The 23,376-nt window shown below is 37.9% G+C and overlaps 1 protein-coding gene across 1 annotated transcript in view; it reads right to left on the bottom strand.

Annotated features, from left to right (window-relative positions):
• The window catches only part of RNLS (renalase, FAD dependent amine oxidase), a 268,840-nt gene extending 248,352 nt beyond the window's left edge, over positions 1 to 20,488 (bottom strand). The window contains exons 1-4 of the mRNA XM_082854010.1: positions 20,335 to 20,488; positions 19,345 to 19,450; positions 18,597 to 18,739; positions 10,607 to 10,765 (exon numbers count right to left, since the gene is read on the bottom strand). Coding sequence (XP_082710136.1) covers positions 10,607 to 10,765; positions 18,597 to 18,739; positions 19,345 to 19,450; positions 20,335 to 20,452 — 526 coding nt within the window. The 5' untranslated portion in view covers positions 20,453 to 20,488. The remainder of the gene's footprint in view (positions 1 to 10,606; positions 10,766 to 18,596; positions 18,740 to 19,344; positions 19,451 to 20,334) is intronic.
• Positions 20,489 to 23,376: the final 2,888 nt, after the last annotated feature.

Genomic DNA, 23,376 nt, shown 5'->3' with positions numbered 1-23,376 from the left:
ATGACTTTAGAGTGAGAGAAACAGTTCTTAGCAAGTCAGGAAATCCAGGAAATCTATAAAAGAAAAGATAGACTTGACTAAATAAAAATCTTAACAAATTATTATGGCAAATGACATAAACAAGAGCAAAATACAAATAAATGGTAGTCTGGTAGATATCTGTAATACCATATGAAAAACTTTAATATCTCATATATAAAATGCTCCTAAAAGACAAATAGCCCACTAGAAAAGAAAGTGTAGGAGATGACCAGGACATTTACAAAAGAGGAAATCTAAATGTGCAATAAACTTATGAAATGAGGCTCAATCTCACTTTCAGTCAACGTAAATGCAAATTAAAGCAAGAATGATGTACCTGTTTTCATTTATCAATTTGGCAGAAATCTTAAAAAGATTAATAAAACATTAAAAACGTCCAGTGCAAATGAGTATATAGAAAAACAGGCATTCACAAACATTAAGAATGAGAATCATCACAAAATTTTTGGAAAGTAATATGGCAGTGTGTATTAAAACATACAGAGCTTTTGACCCCCAAATTCCAATGTTGGTACTTTATCACCCAATTTAGCAATAAACAGGAATAAATAGGAAAAAAAGAGAAACCACATGAATGCTATCAATAAACAATGAGATGAAAAACTAAATTCTGGTACTCCCAAACTAGAGAAAATCATGCAGCTGTTAAACAGAAATAAATTAGAAGTATTTATCCAAAGGAATTAATTTAAAATGCCAATTTCAAAACAATACATTTAGAAGGTGCCCATATGCCTGAAGCAAGGTGTGGAAGGGCACTCACTAAACTGTTAACATCAGTTACCTCCAGGGAGTGGGAAAGGAAGACAGCACAGGGAATGAATTACTAATTCAACTTTGGATTCCTTCATTTTTTATAAGATTACTAATCAGCTTTGTCATTTAAAGTAATAAAAAAAATATACTTGGGGAGAGGAAAAAATAGGACTACTTAATTTTTTTAACTTACCCAACAAAATGTAATACAGTAGACATTCAAAAAATATTTGTGGAATGAGGTAGAGAGAAATAGGAGGGAGATGGAATATGTTTAAATTTAAGTGTTTTTGTAAGGGATAAGAAGATGACCATTAATGGAATGACAAAGCACTGTAGATCCTATAAATAATGTGAGGAAAGGAATAAGAAATACTTGATAAAGCTGGCAAGTAAGAAAGTGGAAAAAAGTGAAAAAAAAAGTAAAATAAGTAAGTAGACATAGATGTAAAGGATAAATACAATATAGTTATTATTCCAATAAATGTCAAAGTGTTGAATTCTCCTATCAAAAGAAACAGACTTTTCATGTTAGATTTAAAAATTCAGCTAGGTGGTGTTCTCTGTAAATACCTAAATAAACATAAAACAACAAAAGTGATATTACTCACAATCTCTACAAATATAAAAGATTCCCCAATACGCCTAATAAGAAATGTGTAAGTTCTTAAGATAAAAGCTACAAAATTTTTCTGAAGGACGTAAAAATACCTAAATAGAGAACTTTGACTTTCTTGGATGAGAAGATGCAGTACTGTAAAGACATAAATTCTTCCTAAATTAACACTCAAATTCACTGCAATTCAAATCAGTAGTCCAACAGGATTTTTTAATGAAACCTTATTCTAAGGCACACAGAGAGAAATAAAACATTAGATTAACAAAGAAAACTTAGAACAAAAGTCATCAAGAGGACCTTATTCTACTCTAAGTGAAAATAACTGTTTGCATCCAGTATGGAGTTTAGTGCAGAAAATTTTTGTTTCAGATTTGCACTATCAAAGCTACACTCTGCAAACTTGGAAACCTCCTAAATGTTCATCAAACTGGTTTAATACATAAAGGTAAATACAAAGAATAGAACACTATATAATAAAAATTATGACAAATGTGAACATTCACTGGCATTGAAAAAATTTTCCTAAGATATTATAAAGTAAAAAAAATATTTTATTTCTACCTTAAAAATACCTAGAAATATGTATTAACTGGGTTAAGATTCATGGGGCTGGAATTATGAATGCATTTTATTTTCTTTTTAGTTTCAAGTTCTTCATCAATAAAGTGTATTAATTATAAAATCAAATTCAAATTCAAAAATCACATAACATTAGAAGAAGAAAGATACTGAACAATTTTGTGTATGTCAAGTACAGTATTAAGGTGCAAATTGGTGGTAGAATATCTGAAACCAGAGTATGTAGCCAGAGGTTAGAAAGGAAAACAGAGTGAGGTGACAGCCTGAGGAGCTCTGTTTTGCTTGCTAGAGCACCGATGTGAGAAAAGAGGGGGAGAGTACATAGGTGACTACTGAGAAAGTGGTTATTTACTAGGACATCTTTAGAAAGTTAAAAATGTACCCCTAGGATTTTTAATAGTTCATTAAAAACCTACCATCTGTGAATTTACTGAAACTTTTAAATGACTACACTTCAGGCGAACAAGTGTTTCAATTTTTAAAATGTAAGCCAAGTAAGCATTTTTTAGATGCAGTCAAATAAATAATATTTTATTGGATTGAAAACTTCTGTACTCTGAAGTAAAGTGGCATTTCCTTAGTCTAAAACTGTGTACCTTAAGGCTTGAAGGTTTCTGTTCTTCCTTTGGTGGTTGTATTCTAGAATTTTAATAACAATTTCAGATTCTCCTAATTTATAATTAAATATACATGTATATGTATACATATATCTCTATTGCCATTGTAAATCTCCATTGTACAGCTGTGGAGTTTTATATTTCTAGATAAAGGATTTTTCATTTCTTTTAGACTATATTCATGTATGCATCCTTTAGTTATTATAGTTTGCATTCTTGAGACCTATAGGTTTATTACATCTTTGCTATAATATAGCAACCAGAAATTAAAGAACTCACCAAAATAAGTCATTTAGGGAAAATCAACTCTCCTTTCTCCACCCTCCAATCTATGAAAGAGATGCTCACTGTTGTGTTTCTAAAGGTTGGGATGCCTCCCGCCTCACATACAGACACGCGAAAGGGAAGTGTCTTTCTTTTTCAGAGTCTTAAGTTGGATTCAGCTAGTGGATTCCTGAAAGTGGGAGTGGGTAGGGAGTGGAGATGAAATGTTTAAGGGACAGGGGTTTGGGGGAGAGAGAGAGAGACCTGGCTCTCACTTGTATACCCAGCCCAGCTGGGATCTTGCTGCAGAATGCCTTTGAAGCATGTCTCTCACCCTGGAGAGCAGTGGAAAGATCTCAGTGTCAGTACAGTGTTATCCCTAGAAAGGCATCCCTGAGTCCACACAAGGCAATGTGTCTAACCCATGTCAGAGGACCAGGGCTGGCCCAGCCCCACACAGCAGAGGAGGAGCAATAATGATGGCAACCTTATGGACTTACGCCCCACACCTCCCCTGTTTTCTGGCACTACAAAAGCCTGGGGCTCCTGTGTGATCCCAAAGGGAAGGGAGGCAGCTCTAATGATGACTGAGGGTGGGTTTCCTATCAGGTGGATAAAAAGATGCTCTAAGCAGATAATTTGTATATTTAGAGAAATGAAGGAACAGACGATCCTTTGCACCCTAGTGTTGTAAATTTTAACTCAAGATGACCATACTATATTCTGGATACAAATACACCATTGTTTTGCACAAGGGCAAAGTAATGTTTCTCACTGTGTTTCCAATATCCTTATTACTGATATCCAAAATCCTTACTAGGATTTTTCTGGCTGCCTTTTTGTGGGCACACATTTGACTGACAATAATGAATCATCTACAGAGATATCTCCCCCACTACCATTTGCTTATTCATAACCAAGAGCTCAGACCACATCATCTTATAAAAATGCTTTCACATCAGTTTCCCCAACACAGAACTTTTACACTTGTCAGACGTAAAGCTCATCTGTTATTTTTGTGCCCACACACAGCTTCATGAGAACACCTGGCCAATGGGCATGGCATCTTCTAAATTACTTGAGTTAGCATTTAGAAAAATGTCAGGAACATGGGGACACTTAAGAAATATTCCCATAATGATGCTTCCTCAGAGGTATGGGTGATCCTATGAACAGTGTGCATGGAAGTCACGCAGGTGGGGGTAGACGTTATGACAAGGTGTTTATTCTCTTACTCTGGTACAGGTTTGGGGGGTGGGGTGAAGAGGTGAAGGAGGGAGTGAGGTTGTACCTCCCTCTAAAAGAGGTGGCTTTCATAAAAATGTCGCTGTTGACTTGTGAAAAAGCTCCAATAATGACTTACTCCTCTTAAAAAAGTGATCAGTTCGTTAATTAAAAGTTAATTAATGTAGAGTTTTCAAGGCAGTTGTCATGTTCTTTCACAACAAGGAATATGTCTGTAATGTATCCTACTTGTAAAACCCTGAAAATAAAATAGCCACCTTTGTTTAATCCCCAACACCAAGCATACAACCCTTTAAATAGACATCTCAGACCTTTTCCTTAATGGTAAAAAGTCACAAACACTAAAAAGTTACTGGGAACATTAACTTTCATACTTCTAAATCCTCTACTCAGATTACCTCATGTAATCTTCACTGTAATCCTATGTGGTTAGATAATGTTATTTACCCTCATTTTAGTAACATGGAAATCGAAGCTCAGAGAGGTTAAGCGACTTGCCCCAAATCACCCAGACAGTAAGTGGCAGAGCTGGGTTACGAATCCTGGCTTTGTCAGTCTACGTTCTTCACTCCCTCCACAGAGTAGCCAACGCTAAATAAGTAGCATAAAACCCAAGTGCTAGAGAAGGTTCTGAACGCTTTCCCTGAAGCACAGAGCCCCCAGGAAGCTCTGAAGAACTCAGAGGCCCAGAGCTGAATCCTGAAGGACAGAGAACACAAAGGATGTGTCAACTTGTTCTAGGCAACGGGAGCTTTGTGAGTAAACGCACAGATGAAGAATGTGTGGTTCATTCAAGGAACCCAGAGGAGACCAGGATTCCTCTAGAAAGGAGGCCAGCTAGATGACTCTCCTTGTCTCTCTCAACTCTCTTTTTGGCAACTCTCCTGATCTGTGGCCACATGCTCAGCATGGACCACACTTTTGTCTGCTTTCTGAAGTAATGTTAGGGGGCTTGAGGGCTTTGGTCCAAAATTAGCAGTGTTTTACGGGGTGAGGGTAGGGCAGGACTAGCACATTTCCTCCCCGGAGGGTTACTGACATGTTTCTGCTCAGATGAATATGGTTCTCACCTCTGTGGATTCATCTGGTCAGAGCAGGAATGCACGTGAGTCTACACGGGGATAGGAGGAGTGGCTCTCACATGGAGAGTCCAGCTCCAGACCCAGTCTGTCTCCTTCGCTCTCTGTGTCTCTCTGCCTCTGTCTCTGTCTCTCTTTCTTTCTCTTTTCCTTCCTTCCTTTCCCCTCCCTTTCCTTCATTCCTTCCTTCTTTCCTTTCGTTTCATAAAAAAAAAAAAAAAAATTAGCCTTCTGGTTTTAAGGATGTGAGATAGCATACCAAACTATAAAGGAAGGTTATTCATTAGGAGACCTTTAAAAATATGCATTCCTGGGCTCCCCTGGTGGCGCAGTGGTTGAGAGTCCACCTGCCGATGCAGGGGACACGGGTTCGTGCCCTGGTCTGGGAAGATCCCCCATGCCGCGGAGCGGCTGGGCCCGTGAGCCATGGCCGCTGAGCCTGTGCGTCCAGAGCCTGTGCTCCACGATGGGAGAGGCCGCAACAGTGAGAGGCCTGTGTGCCGCAAAAAAAAAAAATGCATTCCTTTAATATAAGCATGTGGGAGAAAACCTGAGGAGCCCCATGTCAGAGGCAGTCTGATGTAGAGGAAAGAAATTTTCCATACATTGTTTACCCCACATTTTTCCACTGCCTCTGCCACTTTCCTAGCAGGGGTATGAAAGAACTATGGCAGGAAAGTCAGGTTTGTGGATTTCAGGCCCAGATGTTCCATTACAGTTGATGAAGAGCTCTATTTATGTGTGTAGGAAACATGAAATCAAGAAAATAATGATATTTGAAAGGCGCCTGCTTTTTTCTTGACCATACTTTCTCCTGTCCAGCCCCTAATAAATTGTATGAACTTGTACAGGGCAGATGCTGTCTTAAATTCCTCATCGGGGTGGAAGAAGCAATGAGCCTCAAGCTTCCTCCTAGTCCTAAAATTCTATGATCCATCCAAGGTTCACGCTTTCATCCTAGTACCGTGACTCAGGGACCAAGCCAGGACCAGTAGACTCTAAGATTAGCTGAATTCTAGGAGCTTATAATCAAGTTGGGAAACAAGACAGATGCTCAGTCATTTGGCACATATTGACTGAACAATAATAGTGGTGTGTGGGTCTGCATGCACCTTGGTACTTGATGCTGGGTGGGGATGCGGTGGTCTATAGGAGCTCTTTCTGCCTGGATTTTATGGTTTAGTGGGAAAGAAACTTACTGGAATATAAGAATCATAATAAAATCTGATGAGTATAATGATAAGGCAGAATGTCCCAAACAGGCTTAACTGGGAGGAAAAAATTCCCATAAGGTGCTTGTTAAAGGTATGGATTCCTGGGCCTGACCCAAACCCTAACAATCAAAACCTTCTCAAAGGTGCCCCTTAAGTGTTTTCAACTCTCAATCTTCATTAGGCAAGTTTGAAAAACATGGTGATCAAAAATGAGCGGAACACTGTGGGAACTCACAAATACATGAAACAATCAGTATTAGGGTAGTCTGACACCGTGTATAACGGTGGTTACATGTATGGGCTCTGGAGTCACACTACTAAGGCTCATATCTCAGCATCACCACCAAGAATGGAAATAACAGTAATTAGGATTGTTGTGAGGATTAAGTGAGCTAGTTTTTATAATATTAATATATAGAGAGTAGCACTGTTATAGAACCAGATGGCAAATCATGAATCATAAGAGGTTCACTATATAGTTCATAAAGCTTCCCTGTTCTCCTAACTGGGAGAATGTAGTAAGTGTAATAAGTAATTGCCAAAAAAAACCTAGTTCTGTTTCTTTTGTAAAAAGGAAAATAGGGAAAGGGAGGATGGATAAGGGAAAATCCAGACCACACTGTAATCAAAAGGGAAGTCTTTCATGTAAGAGATGGTACTATATTGATTCTAAGGGGTAGACATGATTTAAAAAGAGAGACAGAGAGAATGAAAAGACGAGCACAAAGAAAGCCAAAGACACAGGGCTGCTTATAGTTTGTATGAATGTGAGACCTGTAGCACAGCCCTAGTTCTGTCACTAATTAGCTGTGACTTTTGGGTAAGTTAATTATCATGGACCTAAATTTATTTCCTTGTGTGAATGGAGTTTTATGAATTATATTACAGATAGTTTTACAGCCTATATTTCGGTCATCTTCATAGTTCTCTCTAGTTAAAAAAATTTGGAGGGGAACTGCAATATATACTGCGTCCACGAGATGGCAATAGATAGCTTTGTAAATGGAGTTCTTTCACAGAAACTGAAGCTGTCTAATAAGCAAGCAAGAGTGTATTTAAGGTTCTTGAGAAACAGAGAGATGACACTAATTCCTCATACTGAGGTCCTTATTGAGATTTATAAGATAAATAGAAATCATATGTTTTTAATCCCTTTGTTTTAGACCCACAGGTATTCAAGGGTCATGTTAGGACATTCTGATTTAAACCTTTGCTGCTAAAATGGGTTATTTCATAACAACGAAGCAAACAAAGAATTGCTTGCATGAGGTCCAATTCTGCACTGAGCCAGTAAAACCCCCCAAAGATCCTCACTCTTAGTCAAAAGTACCAAGTCAATCATTCTTAAACTTTTTCATCATAAAGAGCCTACATATCCCACCACTAAAAAAGAAAAGGAAAAAAGATCTATTTCCTCTTCAGCACGATACACTTTTTCAAATGGTGTCACCATTATCATTTTTTATAGTAAGAGTAAACTATCCTTATTTTTAAAGTTACTTCAAGCAATAACAATGTTATTAAACTATTTTGGGTAGATAGAAAAGAAACAGCAATGCATTCTTTTATCTTTTTTAAATTAAAAATATTTTTAAATCTTCCCATGTTAGTAAATATATTAATGATCACTAGCATTTAATAGTTCACAGCTAAATATTTACTAATTTTATTCAATATACTTTAACCAAAATGTCTGGCCTCTGCGACAACACTTTCCTTCACGAATTGACAGAAATGGCCCCATTTAAAGATGAGTAATGATTAGACAGGGACCTATGCAGAGAAAATGAGGAAGACAACAGAACGTACAGAACCTAACAAATGAGCTGATGAAAAATACATAGCAGAAGAATTTTTCCAGGAAGCAGATTAGTTCAACAAACACTTAGCCAATGACTTGAAAACAGTGAAGGAATATATGACCTCTTTGAAACAATATCTCAAGGAAGGAAGCAAAAGGAACACATTTGAAAACTACATGAGTGACATAGAGGAAGGCTAGAAATAGAAAATAAAAATAATGCAAAGACCAAAACTGACAGTGAGTTGAGACAAACAGCAGATATGGAAGGGAGATACTTTGAAGTTTTTAAGATACTCTGAGATCATAATAAATGGAACAGATATAGATAGATGGTCATGTAAGTATTAGAAGGAAACAGCTGAAAATAAGGGAAAAGCTGAATCTTCAAATACAAAATGCACAACACGATTCATGAAAAACTGACACGAAACTATTAACAATAAGATATATCTTTATGAAATTACTCAACTCAAAGATAACCAAATACAAAAGAGGTACTTCTAAAATAAAATATCTCTGAAAGGCTAAAAGTAAAAAGGATGCACCGGACAAATGAAAATAAAACAATGAGCATCTCATTTATCAGTCAAGAATGATACGAAAGCCAAATAAAATGAAAATGACACTAAAGAAAGAACTTAAGTTAAAGGGTAAATTTTAATGAAGAAATATTATGAATCAAATAATGTGGTATAAAAAAATCATAAAGCAAAATTTGTTTCCCAAAACCCCAGGAAAGACAGAAATACAATAATAGTAGAAGAATTTAAGTTATCTCTCTCAGACCAACACAGTTCAGCTACTCAAAAAATAAGGATAAAGATGATCTAAATAAAATTATTAATTAGCAGGCCCTTAAACATCTTAGGACTCAGTCTATGCCATGGTATTATATTTTATATGTCATTCAATACAAATATTGAGAAATACCTTCAAAATGCAACATTGAAGGGTCTCCACATACAAAACTATGTAGCTTTTAAAGATTGGAATATGTAATTTACAGTACCACTGAATATGCTAACCAATAACTGTGTTTTAGTTAAGTTACAGTATGTTATTTAACACTCTCAAAATCAATCCAATTATTACAGAATCCGAGGCAATAAATTATCCTACTTTAAAGTGACTTTGGCAACACACTAGAGGTAGACTCATGAAAGAGATCTTTGAAATTCGTTTTTTACTTTGCCTATAGCTATCTAATAAACATTCTAATCCTTTCTATATGTCTCAGACTGTACAACAAAAGAAGCTATATATTGCTACTGCATGGTAGAACTGATAGTCAAACTGCTTTCAAGATGTAATATGCAGCTACGTTCTTCCTCAGAGAACAATCTCTATTACAGTTCTAAATCTAGGATCTATAAATGATATTCATTACCAGTTTTCTTTCTAACAGTGGCATAAAAGGCCATTTCTCAATCAAATCCAATATCACCTTCAGTCATGCCACCAAGTCAAAAGCTACAGGCATGTCACATCCCCAAAGCCTTGCCACCATCACCAGACTCTGCTTTGTTATAACTCATGGACTTCAAAGCAAGATGAGGTATCCTCCAGAAATCAATGACTTTGATGTGTCAGGGTCAGTCAGACATGATGAAAGGGAGGAGAATAATCAGTTAAACCTGGCATAGGTAGATACAAAGCAGAGCTATAGAAAAGCTTTTCTCAAGAATCCAGGTAACAGGGAAATCTATAGAGACAAAATAGATTACTGTTTGCTTAGAGTTGGAGGCAGAGATGGGGGATGGAGGGACGGAGGTGAGAGCTTTACGATATGGGGTGTCTTTCTGAGGTGATGAAAATATTCCAAAATTGAGTGTGGGAATGGTTGCAGTATGTCGTTGGATATACTAAACACCATTGAAATATACACTTCAAATGGATGAGTTGTATGGTATGTGAATTAGTCTCAAAGCTGTTTTTTTAAAAAGGAGGTGGGAGAAGCCAGGTGAAAGGTGAGTCAACAAATCACAATCAGGGAAGAACATGAGAGTCACGCTCAAGAACGATCCACGGTAAGGTTTACCAGGCTTGTCACACAATCAATGCTTATATCATAGAAACCTTCTTTTTTCCAGAATGGCCACAAAGAGACTGTTCTTCTTTTGGGCCAAACTACTACATCTCCATCAAAAATACTTACTTCTTAAAGGCAAGGAAAAAAAGAGAAATATTCCATTTTTAACTGGGTTTTTAAAAATCTGGATTTCAATTTGACCTAGACTAATATAATGAATCAGACCATAGTGTCAGTTTTTAAAACATGCAAATCAGTAGAATCCCTAATATACCCTTTGCTAAGTCAGTTAAACTGAATTCACGCTCTCTCAAAGGGAGCCCATTCCCTAAGGTAAACAGTGCAGGCTGAGACTCACAGTTGACGATGTCACCTTGAAGCTGCAGAATCTGGGGAGCTGGCATCGTGAGGACAGCAATATCAAACTGCTCAGGGGAGCCTGTTTCCCTGAGGACTTCCCACTTGTCATTTCTCAGGTTGATCTGGGTCACACATTGTCTGAAGTGGACATCAGCACCTGTTCCAAAAGCAAAATCATGTTCACATAATCAGGATTTTCCATACGAATGAGAGGGAAGAGAAGAGTCACAAACTGGATCCACTCAGATGAATAAAATGGAAAAGTTCTTCTTGTACAGCCCCTGGGCTTCACTTTCTTTACTTTCTATCTCGTTTAATGGGAATCCCTCCCTTCTGGCACCCTTGGACCTCCCTAACAATGCCTGCTCTGGGGAAAAAATAATAATACTACCACAATTAATAATAATAGAAACCATAGATATCTTACATTAATCATCTACTGTATGTCAGGACTATGCCAAACACTTGATATACATTATACCAATTCATTTCCCAGATAAGGAAACAGATTTAGAAATGTCACGCCATGATTTAAATCCACATCCACCTGACTCTATAAAGTTCATTATCTTTGTAGAGCAAGTATACATCTTAGTAAAGCTGTAAAGAATCCTCTCTAGTAATACCAAGAAAGAGCAATATTACCTATTGAAAGTATCAATATTCCCTATTAAACCTGAAAACAAAACTCTGAAGAGAAATCCAAGTCTCATCGATGGATCAACTACCTTTATGACAAAGAATCAAAATGAAGAGAAATACAATCTGGAATATCCTCTCATAGCATTTCCCTTCTTTGCATTTATCACAAAGATATTTTAATAATTATTTGAGTAGTTATATGATTAATATTTTCTTCCCTTTTAATTTGTAAGCTCCATAAGCCACAAATTATGCCTGCCTTTTCTATATATAGCATATAGCATATAAAGTATTGTACTTGGCAGGTACTAGGTATTTAATCAATATTTGTTTAAGAGAATGAATTATGAACCATAAACTGAAAGATAGGAAAATATAATTGGATCATTAAGTCTCCTTGGTATACTAGTACTTACCTCACATTCCAGTTGTGAGAAAAATTTGATGTTAAAGCAAATCTACTTTATTTGGCCTCGTGAATAGAAAAGAAGTAAATAAAAATGGAATAAGGGGGAAAAAGCACAATGAAAGATCCTGTCCATCACTGCATGGGACACCTCGTGCTCCTAGCCACTAAACATCCAGCTTAAATCCAACCTCTGCCATGAAGCTTCCTGTCCGCGGCTACTCCAGCTCAATGTGATCCTTCTCATCTCGACAATCACTGCCTTTACCACTCCTTCTGACATTGATCCAAAGTATCTCTATGCTTTAGGTGTGTCTTATCTATCCCAAAATACTCTCTCGGGCTCCTCCATGTCAAGTCTCCAGATCTCATATACCTTTACATCTTTCACATTCCCTTGAATAACTCTACAACATAGTAATTACAACTTTTTTAAATCAAATGCAAATATGGTAGAAGGAACGAGGCCCAGGGGTCAATCTCTTTGAGGCAATTAGCATCATTCTGCTCAAAGATTAGAGCAAGGGCTTCTAAATAGTGCTTCAACTTGCCTGAGGGTTTCTCTAAGGCCCCTCCTCTGGGAAGGCACAAATAACTGGAGCTTTCAACTCACACCCACCATCCCCTTTACTCCAACCAGAATGGCTCCACTTCCCTCTGTTCTATTGATTTAGGATGTCTCACCCCTCACTTACCTCACTTTAGTCCTGGCCCTGACTGGGACCTCAACTAAGTCAACTGACTTTATATGTTTCATTCAGTTGTGTTTTCACATAATATTCCCTTTGAAAACAGCATTACATTGGGTTTGTTTTTGGTGGTGAGTAGGTGTGTGTGTTTAACAGAATTGAAGTCCACTAACTAGAAATTCTCCATATCCAGTCAAACGTCTTGGACATATATCCCAGGGGTCCCAAAGTGTTCTGCAAGATGTATATCAGTCAGCACCAGCAGCACCTTGGAACTTGTCAGAAATGCAAATTCTCAGGTCCCAACCCAGACCTACCGAATCAGAATCTGGGGATCAGGCCCAGTAGCCTGCATTTAACAAGCCCCCAGGTTTGTTACCATGTACTTTAAAGTGTGAGACCACTGGGGTAGATAGATAGACCCAAATCTAACACCACCACTGGCAAAGTCACTCAAAAAATAGCATTTTCCAAGAGTTAGGGGCAATGGTATAGCTGCTCTGACTAACCAGGAAGTTTTCCTGTCCAATTGCTAGGAGTCAGTTTCAGGGGAAGTGCCATTTCCTTGTGAAAGTAACTAATAACTTTTGAAAGGACCACAAGACCAAATCTATAGGCTCTGGAAAATCATTTTTAAACACTTAGAGAACTAGATAATATCTCTCAATCTGAGCTGAGTAAATTTGACCATGTCCCTCTCTTGCATAAAATCCTTCAGTGGTTTCCCACTGCATTTAGGATAAAGTATAAAATCTTAACATTGCTTACAAAGCCCCTTATGATCGGGCTCCTGCTTCACTCTTAAACTTCACCTCTTACTGTTTTCTCCCTCATTCACGACGCTCCAGTCATGATGACCTTTTCATTCCATAAATGCACCATCTTCCTCCTACTTTAGAACAGTTGCAACTTGATATGCCCACTGCATGCAATTCTCACCACTCAGCTGTTGGCCTAGTTCACTCTTGCTCACCTTTCAGGTGCCCATGGAAACATTAGCTCCTCAGAGATGCTTTCCCTGACACATTTCCCATACCTCACTCCTCTCAAACTCACATTAGTTTAGGTCCTATTATTATAGCTCTCTCACAAGGCTCTCACTCTTTCTTCTTAGCATTTATTATGTACCCTTTTTATGTGTGTGAAATTAGTTTTTGTCTTTTCCCCCCACTACACTATATTAACAAAGGCAAGGTCCATGTGTTTTATTTACCGCTATTTCCCCAGCACATATTTCATAAAAATAAAAAAGTCTCCAGATAACTACAAAGATATCAGAACACAAAGAAGTTTTAGCCATTTTACAAAGGCAAATATGTTTCTGTTATTTATTTATTCAATGTGTATCCCCTGCCTTCTTCCATTTTAGAGAGAGAATCTAAATTCATTTTCCTCCAATAATTTCCTACAAAAGGTTTCAGTTCAGAACTGCTGAGATGGACCTGAAGAGATGTAAGCAATGTCTAAATGCACTGCTTAAACTGCAGAGTGCTTAACCAAGGCTCCTGGGCTACCTTCTACCTTCTCTCTGACAGAGACTGTTACGGATGAGTGCCATGATCACCTGCCTAGGAGAAATTTTGAGACAGAACTGCCCAGCCTTAATTGTCTTACATCAATTTTAGAAAGAAAGTAAACACAAAAGTAAAAAGGGAGAAAATGATAAAAATTATATATTATTAGAAAGAAATCACACTAGCTGATAGTATCTTCAAATTAAACCATCTTTTCTAATAAATCGATCCTGTCAACTTTGACAAGTTACATTGCCCATGTTGACTTCTGATTGTTAGTCAATGTCCCTTTTGAAGTAGACGGTAAAATAAAAACAAATAAATGCAGCAACAGTTCTTCCTATGGTAGGCCAAACTAAATAAAAGATGCTCACCCTGTCCTGGAAACTAAATTCATCCTCCTATGAATGATTTAATAACATGGGCCTTATTCAAAAGCAAAAGGACTTGGTTCATCACTGTCTAAAGGTCATAGGCAGGAACCAGCAGGTGATTGATCTTCCTGTTTGCATAAAGAAGTAAAATGGCATTACTCCTTAGTAGCCCCTTCCCCCTGGGACAGGGACTAACCAATGAAAGAGGGGGACTAGGGGAAGGGCACTATGAGTTTGTTCTCTTGAGCCAGGTGTCCACTGACATGTAGAACCAGGGTAGGATGGGAGCAGTCTCTCATACTGTAGGGGAAAACCTGGAAAGGAAAAGATGTTAAATCATAGGTATGAGACCCTTTCATTGTCCTCCATGAGATCATTAAAAGGAAATGACAACAGGGTCAGCTTAAAGAGAGTGCTGGTCTCTTACTTACTAGTTAAGCCACCATAAGCAAAGTACTTAACCTCCTGGAGTCTCATTTTTCTCATTAGCACATGGGGAGAATGATAACCACCTTGAATGGCTATATGAGAATTAGAAATGATGTACGTTAAGAGCCTAACATAGTATCAGATAAATAGCACTTAACAAATGATAGAGTAGCTTTTGTTCTTTTGAATCTCTCCCACCCCGAACAATGACAACCAAAAAAGTAAAACAACAGGAAAAGCACATTTTACTTACTCAAGAAGATTGTATTAATTGGGAAGACAGGCAGTAGGTAAAACTGATGTCAATAAACACAGTTTTCTCTGTAATAAGCTTAATGTGAACACATGAGACAATAAATGAGAACAGACCATAAGGTGAAGAGGCATGTGCCTATTTCCTCCTGCCCTTTACTACTTATTCTGGGAAACTGGTCTACTTAAATATTGGCTTTAGAGAGTTGAACCTATTCTAAAGCATACCTGATTAGACATACCCAATACAGATAATTTCCCTGGAAGTCTAGTCCCAAACTAAATAAAACTGGTTGGACCATCAGACTGTGGGGTTATGAACTCAACTGATCCCAAAATGTAGAGTATTTTTTGGAATGACTTGGCAATTTGGGTTCTTATGCGCTGAGCACATGCAAAGGTCAGCTTCATTCAAGTAGCCTATTTTTTAAACTAACACTTATCAAGAGATTTCTATGTACATGGCCTATTATTTGCTTAAATTGACAATGAGTGCATTATATCCTTTATTCCTCACAAAACTTAGTACTAGGTACTGTTATTGCTCTCATTTTTCCAATGAAAGAACCAAGGTATAGACTTTAAAACTTTCCTAATATTACATAGCTAGGAAATGGTGGTAGAATGTGAATATAAATCCAGGTCATTCTGATTACAGGGACTCTCGACTTATATTGTGGAAACAACTAAAATAAGATAGAAACCATTTATAGCACAGAAAGCTTTAAAGAAGTTTAAAGAATGCTTAAATGGATATAATTATAAAATTTTAAATGGTATAGATAGGGTCTACAAAGCCTATAATAATGGATCTGGGTAGAGGGTGGAAAGACCTCTTGAAGCAGTACAAAGATAATATTTAAATAAACTAAGAAAAAGTTTATATACACTCAAAATATGTAGACCTTGAACTCAATTATATAAAAACTCATTTTAAAAAAAAGCAGAAAGTATGTCACAAAATGGACTTATTGTTGATTTATATATCATAGTGACACTTTCCCCTGCTATTTTTCTGTATTTTCCAAATTTTCTACCAGTAGTATGTAATTCTTTTTTAAAAGTTACTTTTGAAATAAATATTTTACATAGTGATAAGAAAATCTAAAGTACTCACACTCTGAACAGACTGTACAAATTGAAAGAATAAATAGGTTTTTACTAAGAATTGGCTAAATTAGAATGAATATATGTATATTTATATATCTTAGAAATCTAAATCTATATCACTATACCTACCTACTATGTACAAGGTACTATTAGATTCTGTTTGAGCTACAAATAATTAAATATGACCTCTTCTGCCAAGAGTTTCCAAAGCAAAATTGGAAAATAAAGCATATATTCCCCCAAACACGTAACACAAAAGGGTGTAGGTACAATGTATTCAAGGAGTATCCCTCAGCTATATGAGGCAGGGACTTTGGTTCATGTATCATTAGTGCCTAAAACAGTATATAGTAAGCACTCAGTAAATGTTTATTGAATGAATGGATGTATGCATGCATGGATGGCTAGATATATAATACAATTAGTAAGTACTTGGAAATTTTATTAAGTATGCACATCTAATTTGGGTTAAGTAAAAATCATGATGGAAATGAGATTTTTTTTTAAAGTTGTATGGTGGCAATATATGAAGCTGATGGTGACATTCTACAAAATGTCCAAATGGTGTCACCATCTGTGATGGTTAATTTTATGTGTCAACTTGACTGAGTCATGGGGGTTCCCATATATTTGGCAAACATTATTCTGGGTATGTCTGTGAGGGTGTTTTTAGAAGAGATTAATATTTAAATTGGTAGACTGAATAAATCAGGTTGCCCTCCCTAACATAGGTGGGTATCATCCAATCAATCAAAGGCCTGAATAAAACAGAAAGGCTGACCTCCCAGGAGTAAGACAGGCAGTAGGTAAAACTGATGTCAATAAACGCAGTTTTCTCTGTAATAAGCTTAATGTGAACACATGAGACAATAAATGAGAACAGACCTATGTTCTGTTCTGTTCAGTTCGAAGACGACAGCCTTCGAACTGGGACATTGTTTTATTCTCCTGCCTTCAGACTTGAACTGAAACATCAGCTCTTCCTGGGTCTCAGGCTCACCAGCCTTTGGACTGGAACGGTACCTTTAGCTCTCTGGGGTCTCAGGCTTTTGGACTGAAACTAAACCATCAACTCTCCTGGGTCTCCAGCAGATCTTCAGACTTGCCAGCTTCCAAAATCACATAAGCTAATTCTATACAATAAATCTTTATCATATATATATCGTATATATATATATATATATATATATCCTTTTGATTCTGTTTTTCTGGAAAATCCTGATGAATACACCTTCATAGACTAAATCCTAGATGGAGAAATGGCTTCACCCAGAATGGTATTTACTATGTCCTCATGTTGTATATTCAATCTCACTGGCCCCTCCCATGCCCAGTATCAAGGATTCTCAGGGTTCCCAATTAGTAATATTTGATGAAGGAGACCAAAAAAAACAGTAATTATTCTAGAAATAGCTTATGAAACAAAACAAATACTCAGCCTTATACCTTTCCTCAGTGCTCTTCAGCTGGGCAATTATTTATGATTCATCAAGAAGCTTATTTCTGTTTTAAAAAATAAATCATTTATCATCCAAGATTATTTATCATCTTTTTCAAAAAAGTCCATTTTAAAACACTTATAAAATAAACATTATAAAATAAACATAAAGAACAAATGAAAATCCTCATAGAAAATGGGCAAAGGTTATGAATAAGACATTCACAAGAAAAAAAAGCACAGATGTGGTTAGCAAAACAAAGATGCATAAACTCACTCATAATTAAGTAAATGCAAATCAAAACACAAGGAGATACCATTTTAACCCATCACATGGGCAAAATTTTTAAATTTCCATAATATCAGGATGTGTGGAAAGAGACGTTCTCCTTCACTATTGATGAGATATTCTTTAAGAGGAAGAGATGGCACAACCTAGTTAAATAAAAAATGCACATACCATTGACACACCTACTGTACTGCTAGGAACTGATCCTACAGATATGCTTTCAAAAGTATGTCAGGGTTAAACATTGCAGTAATATTTGTATTAGCATAAACCAAAACAACCCCTCATCCCCCCCAAACAATCCACATGCTTACCAGAAAGTTAAGAGTCAACTAAATAACAATACACACGTACCATGTAATACTGAACAGGCATTGAAAAGAATGAAGCACACTGAATTTGCTGATATGAAAATAGACCCAAGATATGATTCACTCTATGATTATGCATCAGTCAGGAATCTCCAGAGAAATAGAACCAATAGGATATATATAGACATAGATAGAGATAGAGATTGATTTATTATAAACATAGATGAGAAAAGTATAGAATGGCTTATGTAAAATAATCTCGTTTCTGTTTTAAAAAAGAATATATACAAATATATGAATAGGTAAATAGAGACAGCCACGTAGAACAATAGATAGATGCATAAACATTTTTCTGGAAGCATATATTGGAAACAATGATTACTTTAGGCGAAGACAACTAGCTATTGAGTGGTGAGTAGGAGAACATTTACTTTATTTTATAACTTTCTTTATAGCATTAATATTTACTTATGTGTATAACTTTTATTTTAAAATGCTAACTTTAAAAGAAGGCAGAAAAAATTCTCTTCTCACCTGATTCTTTCAAGTAATGGTTAATAATTGAAGAAACTCCGTCAGGTGCCACAAAGTTACAATCTCCTTCTTTTATCACCATTCCTTCAATAGGAGAGGTCAGAGGCTTCAAAACACCAGGAGCTAACAGTTCATCATAAAAACTGAAATAAATCAATATGTATAACATAACTATAAGCTATACTTAGCTCTAAATACTATATTCTCTTCCAAGAATTCTTAGAGATTACAATCCTAAATAATAACTAGAAATCTTCTATGAACAACTCAACATATGTTTTATGTTAATAAAAACTATAATTCAGGTGAAGAATGGAAATGTTTTGAGAATCCATAGTCTTTTGCTAATCTTAGTCAAAGGTCTGTTTTCTCATATATTTCAAAATTAAAGACAGTGAAAATAAAAAGCAAGATATTCAATACACCAGGTTTAAATCTGGTTAAGATTGACTTCCATCACAGCTATCTGTCCTCTTCCTCAGCACCAACATATGAACTCTTATTTATTGAGCCCTTACTATGTTCCACGCAACATCTCATCTGATGGTCACAACAATTGGATGAGGTATGTATTACAATCTCCCCGCTTTACTCAGGTTAACCTTTTACTGCTAATATGATCAATGATGATAATATAATTTCACTATATTACAAGGGTCAAAGTTTAACCCTGCTAAAAACGGATGATTTGTATCTTTTTACATCCTACAACCAGTAAGACTGATTCCACCCCTTTCACCTGACTCACCTCTGGTGTTTTTTGGCATAGTGAGGAGAGCAGGTGATGTACTGGGCACCCAAGTCCACTGTGCTCTGTGGATTATGAGGACTGCTGGCTGTGGTCATTCTTCCCCCTTGAATTAGTCCCCAGGAAAATGTCTTAGTGCATTAGAACGAACCTTTTGCAGTTGACGCTATTCACCCCAGGTTACCACAAACAGATTACTTAGAACTGTTTCAGGAAACATTTTAAATTTTTTAAAAAAATTTTTTACTTTCATAATAATTAATATATTTTTAAATATTGTTTTCTCCAGATTACAGACATCTAGAAAACTTTTTTTATACTGAAGATTTTTGTCATCTAACATTGTCAGGAAGTAATTAAGAGACAATTTGGTCACTGAGTGTGAGATATTTTTTTAAAAGAACACATGAATAATGCGCCACCCTTCAGCACTGTGACTGAGGCATCTATTTACCAATCTGAGTAAAAGGAATGAACGAACGGACAAAAGAAAACAAAATAATGAATGAAACGTCAGAATGAACGAATCAACGAATGCTTTCCCTCTTGCAGTCAGATTTCAGGAGATGGACAGGATGCTGTCAACTAAATCTTCGTAAAGTCTTGGTCAATGAGCACTTGAGGATTCTCACAATCTAGAGATAAGCCTCCAAGGCACAGAGCGGCCAAGAAAAAAATCCATTTCTTAGCGACAGCGGCAGGCCCAGGATTTGCAAACTCCAGTCAGGATCCCTCCCAGGCCGCTCAGGCCGCCCTCTGAAGCGCTCTCGGCACTCCCGCCCCACCCCCCAGCCCAGCCGGGGTCGCGGCTTCCACCCGCGCGCCCTCTCAGGCCTTACGGGCGCCGGAAGTCTCCGATCACGTGACCAGACGCCCGCCGAGCTGCTGGATTTTTTTCACAGACTTACCCCGGGAGGGCCCACGCCACCTCAGAAGCCGTGGTCCCCGCCGGCTTCTTTTCCCCCCCGTTTCGGCCGGGAGACGACCCACCTGAGTCCTCGGCCTTGTCCCACACAGCGAGGTGCAAAGGACGGGTCGCCGCCTTCCTCAGCAGCGCGGCGCACAGGCTTCCCGTCAGCCCGGCGCCCACGATCAGCACCCGCGCCATGGCCCGCTGTCTCCGCGGCGGGGTGGCCAGCCTGCAGTAGGTGGAACAGCCAAAGCTCAGCGGGTTAGAGATGTCGGCTCCGCGCTCCGGGCCCCACCCGGTCCTTGAGCAGTTCCTCGGCTGGCCTGCAGGGGGCGGAGAGGAGGCGACCGGGGCTGAGGGGACGATAAGCGCTGAAGACCAGCAAACCTTGGCTTTCCCCTTGGTTTGAGGGCCAGCGCCTGGCTTCCAAGACAGGCTGGCCCCATCCGATAAGCTGTGAATTCCAGCCTGCCCCTCGCCCCCTGTAAACCTGTAAATCATGTAGGTTAGAGTGTGAGACCCCGCCTTGCCACAGGGCTGGTGTTGACTACTGCGGAGACCCAGCCCAAGGTAACTTACTAGGGTAGCTATGCCTTGCTGGAACCTTTGCTAGCTTAGTATTCTAAGTCCGAACGGAACTTACCAGCGACGCCAGAGCCAGCTTTTTTCAATAGACCTTAATGGCCACTATTCACATAATAGGAAAAGAGTTTTGGAGAGATTTTCTTAAACTAGCCCTCGGGCTTTGTGTAAGGGATACAACATTTTTGAACCTCAATTTCGCCATCTGTGAAAGGGGGCCAAAAAATTCTACATTCCAAATTGTTGAAAATTAAAGATACTTGGTTCACCAGAAAATTTTACATCACTCATCTCTTCAGTAGATATTAAGTTTTATGTCAAAACACATTCCAAATGCTATAAAGGGACATGAAGATGAGCAAGACAAGGATTCATGCCATTACCACTAGTCTTTGTTTTTTCTAACGTTGCCCTGGAGGTTCTCAAGGAAACGACAAAAAGCAAGGATAAGACTGAACTATTAAAAAATAAAAAAACTAAGTTACCCTGAATTGCAGATAAACTATTACCTGGAAACCAGAGAAACTTGAATAGCTATCAGAATTATAAGAAAGTTGGCAGTGGTAGCCAATTACAACGGAAACATTAAAAATTAGAAGTTTTACTTTATGTACACATCATGAAGCAATTACCAGGCATCAAGTTGGTGATAGATTAATATTACATATATCTAATAAAAGATAATAGAACTAGAAGATACAGATGAACATATGTAACCTAACAAAACATTCCTAAGCATAAAAATAAAACTGAACATAAAAATGGAACTGAAGAGAAAAACATCGAATACATAATCATTTACAAATTATGTTCAAAATATACAAGACAAAATACAAATAGTAAAATTTTTGGAGCATATGAAAGATGAAAGTTTCACACCTTATTATAGAAAATCTTTAGATAATTTTTTATTGAAGTATAATTGATTAACAATATTAGTTTCAGATGTACAACATAGTGATTCAATATTTTTATAGATTATATCCCATTTAAAGTTATTTCAAAATAATGGCTATATTTCCCTGTGCTGTATATTCTTGTTGCTTTTATATTTTGTACACAGTAATTTGTATCCCTTAATCCACTACCCTTATCTTGCCACTCCCCCTTTCCTCTCCCCACTGGTAACCACTAGTTTTTCCCTATATTTGTGATACTGTTTCTGTTTTATTATACTCATTAGTTTGTTTTATTTTTTAGATTCCACATGTAACTGATAACAGAGAGTATTTGTCTTTCTGTGTCTGACTTATTTCACTAAGCCTAATATGCTCTAGGTTTCATGGAAGACAGTTTTCCCACAGATGGGGCGGTGGGTGAGGGAGGGAATGGTTCAGGTGGTAATGTAAGCAATGGGGAGCAATAGGGAGTGGCAGATGTAGCTTCACTCACTCGCCACTCACCTCCTGCTGTGTGGCCCAGTTCCTAACAGGCCCTGGACCAGTACCAGTCTACAGCCTGGGGGTTGGGGGCCCCTGCTCTAGGTTCATCCAGATTGCTTCAAATGGCAGAGTTTCATTTCTGGTTTTTTGTTTGTTTGTTTGTTTGTTTGTTTTTGCGGTACGCGGGCCTCTCACTGTTGTGACCTCTCCCGTTGCAGAGCACAGCCTCCGGACGCGCAGGCTCAGCGGCCATGGCTCACGGGCCCAGCCGCTCCACGGCATGTGGGATCTTCCCGGACCGGGGCACGAACCCGTGTCCCCTGCATTGGCAGGCAGACTCTCAACCACTGCGCCACCAGGGAAGCCCTACCACACTTTCTTGATTACAGTAACTTTATAGTAACTTGATTAAATCTTGAAGTCAGGGAAAAGTCCTCCAACTTATTCTTCTTTCTTAAAATTTTTGAATAGTCTAGGTTCTTCGTCCTTCATATAAATTTTAGTATTAGCTTGTCAGCTTCTACCAAAAAGTCTGCTGAAATGTTTACTGTGACAATATTCAACATATGGAAAAATTTGAGGAAAATTGACTTCGTAAAATACTGAGGTAATGTCAGGATCAAGGTGGTGAAAGATATGCCTCCTTTTTGTCCTCCTTTTTAACAGCTAACAAATGGCACCCACCCACAAACAAAATACTCCTTTGGGAGTTGTGAAATCCAGCACAAGGGACCCAGGGACCCAGGAGAAGTCCCACCCACTGTTCATCTGGTAATAGACAGACATACCTCCATATGGACTGCAGAACTAGCAGAAGCCAGCAAACCTTCCACAGTCTCTCTAAGCCCAGGTTGGGAAAACCTGGGAATGCTGTCTTGGGAAGATACCCACAGATGAGAAAGACTTTGTAAAAGTCCAGCCATCTGGAAGGGAGAGTCCAGCACACCACTGGAGAAAAACAAAAACCAAAAAAAACCCCAGCACCTAGAGTCTGTCATACAGAGTGAAGTAGGTCAGAAAGAGAAAAACAAATACCGTATGCTAACACATATGTATGGAATCTAAAACAAACAAACAAAAAAAGGTTCTGAAGAACCTAGGGGCAGGACAGGAATAAAGACATGGATGTAGAGAATGGACTTGAGGACACAGGGAGGG

Source organism: Leucopleurus acutus, assembly GCF_964270905.1.
Source record: "Leucopleurus acutus genome assembly, chromosome: 14".
Lineage (NCBI taxonomy): Eukaryota > Metazoa > Chordata > Mammalia > Artiodactyla > Delphinidae > Leucopleurus > Leucopleurus acutus.
The sequence above is the reverse complement of the archived record's forward strand: the minus strand, read 5'-3'. Positions and strand labels throughout refer to the sequence as shown.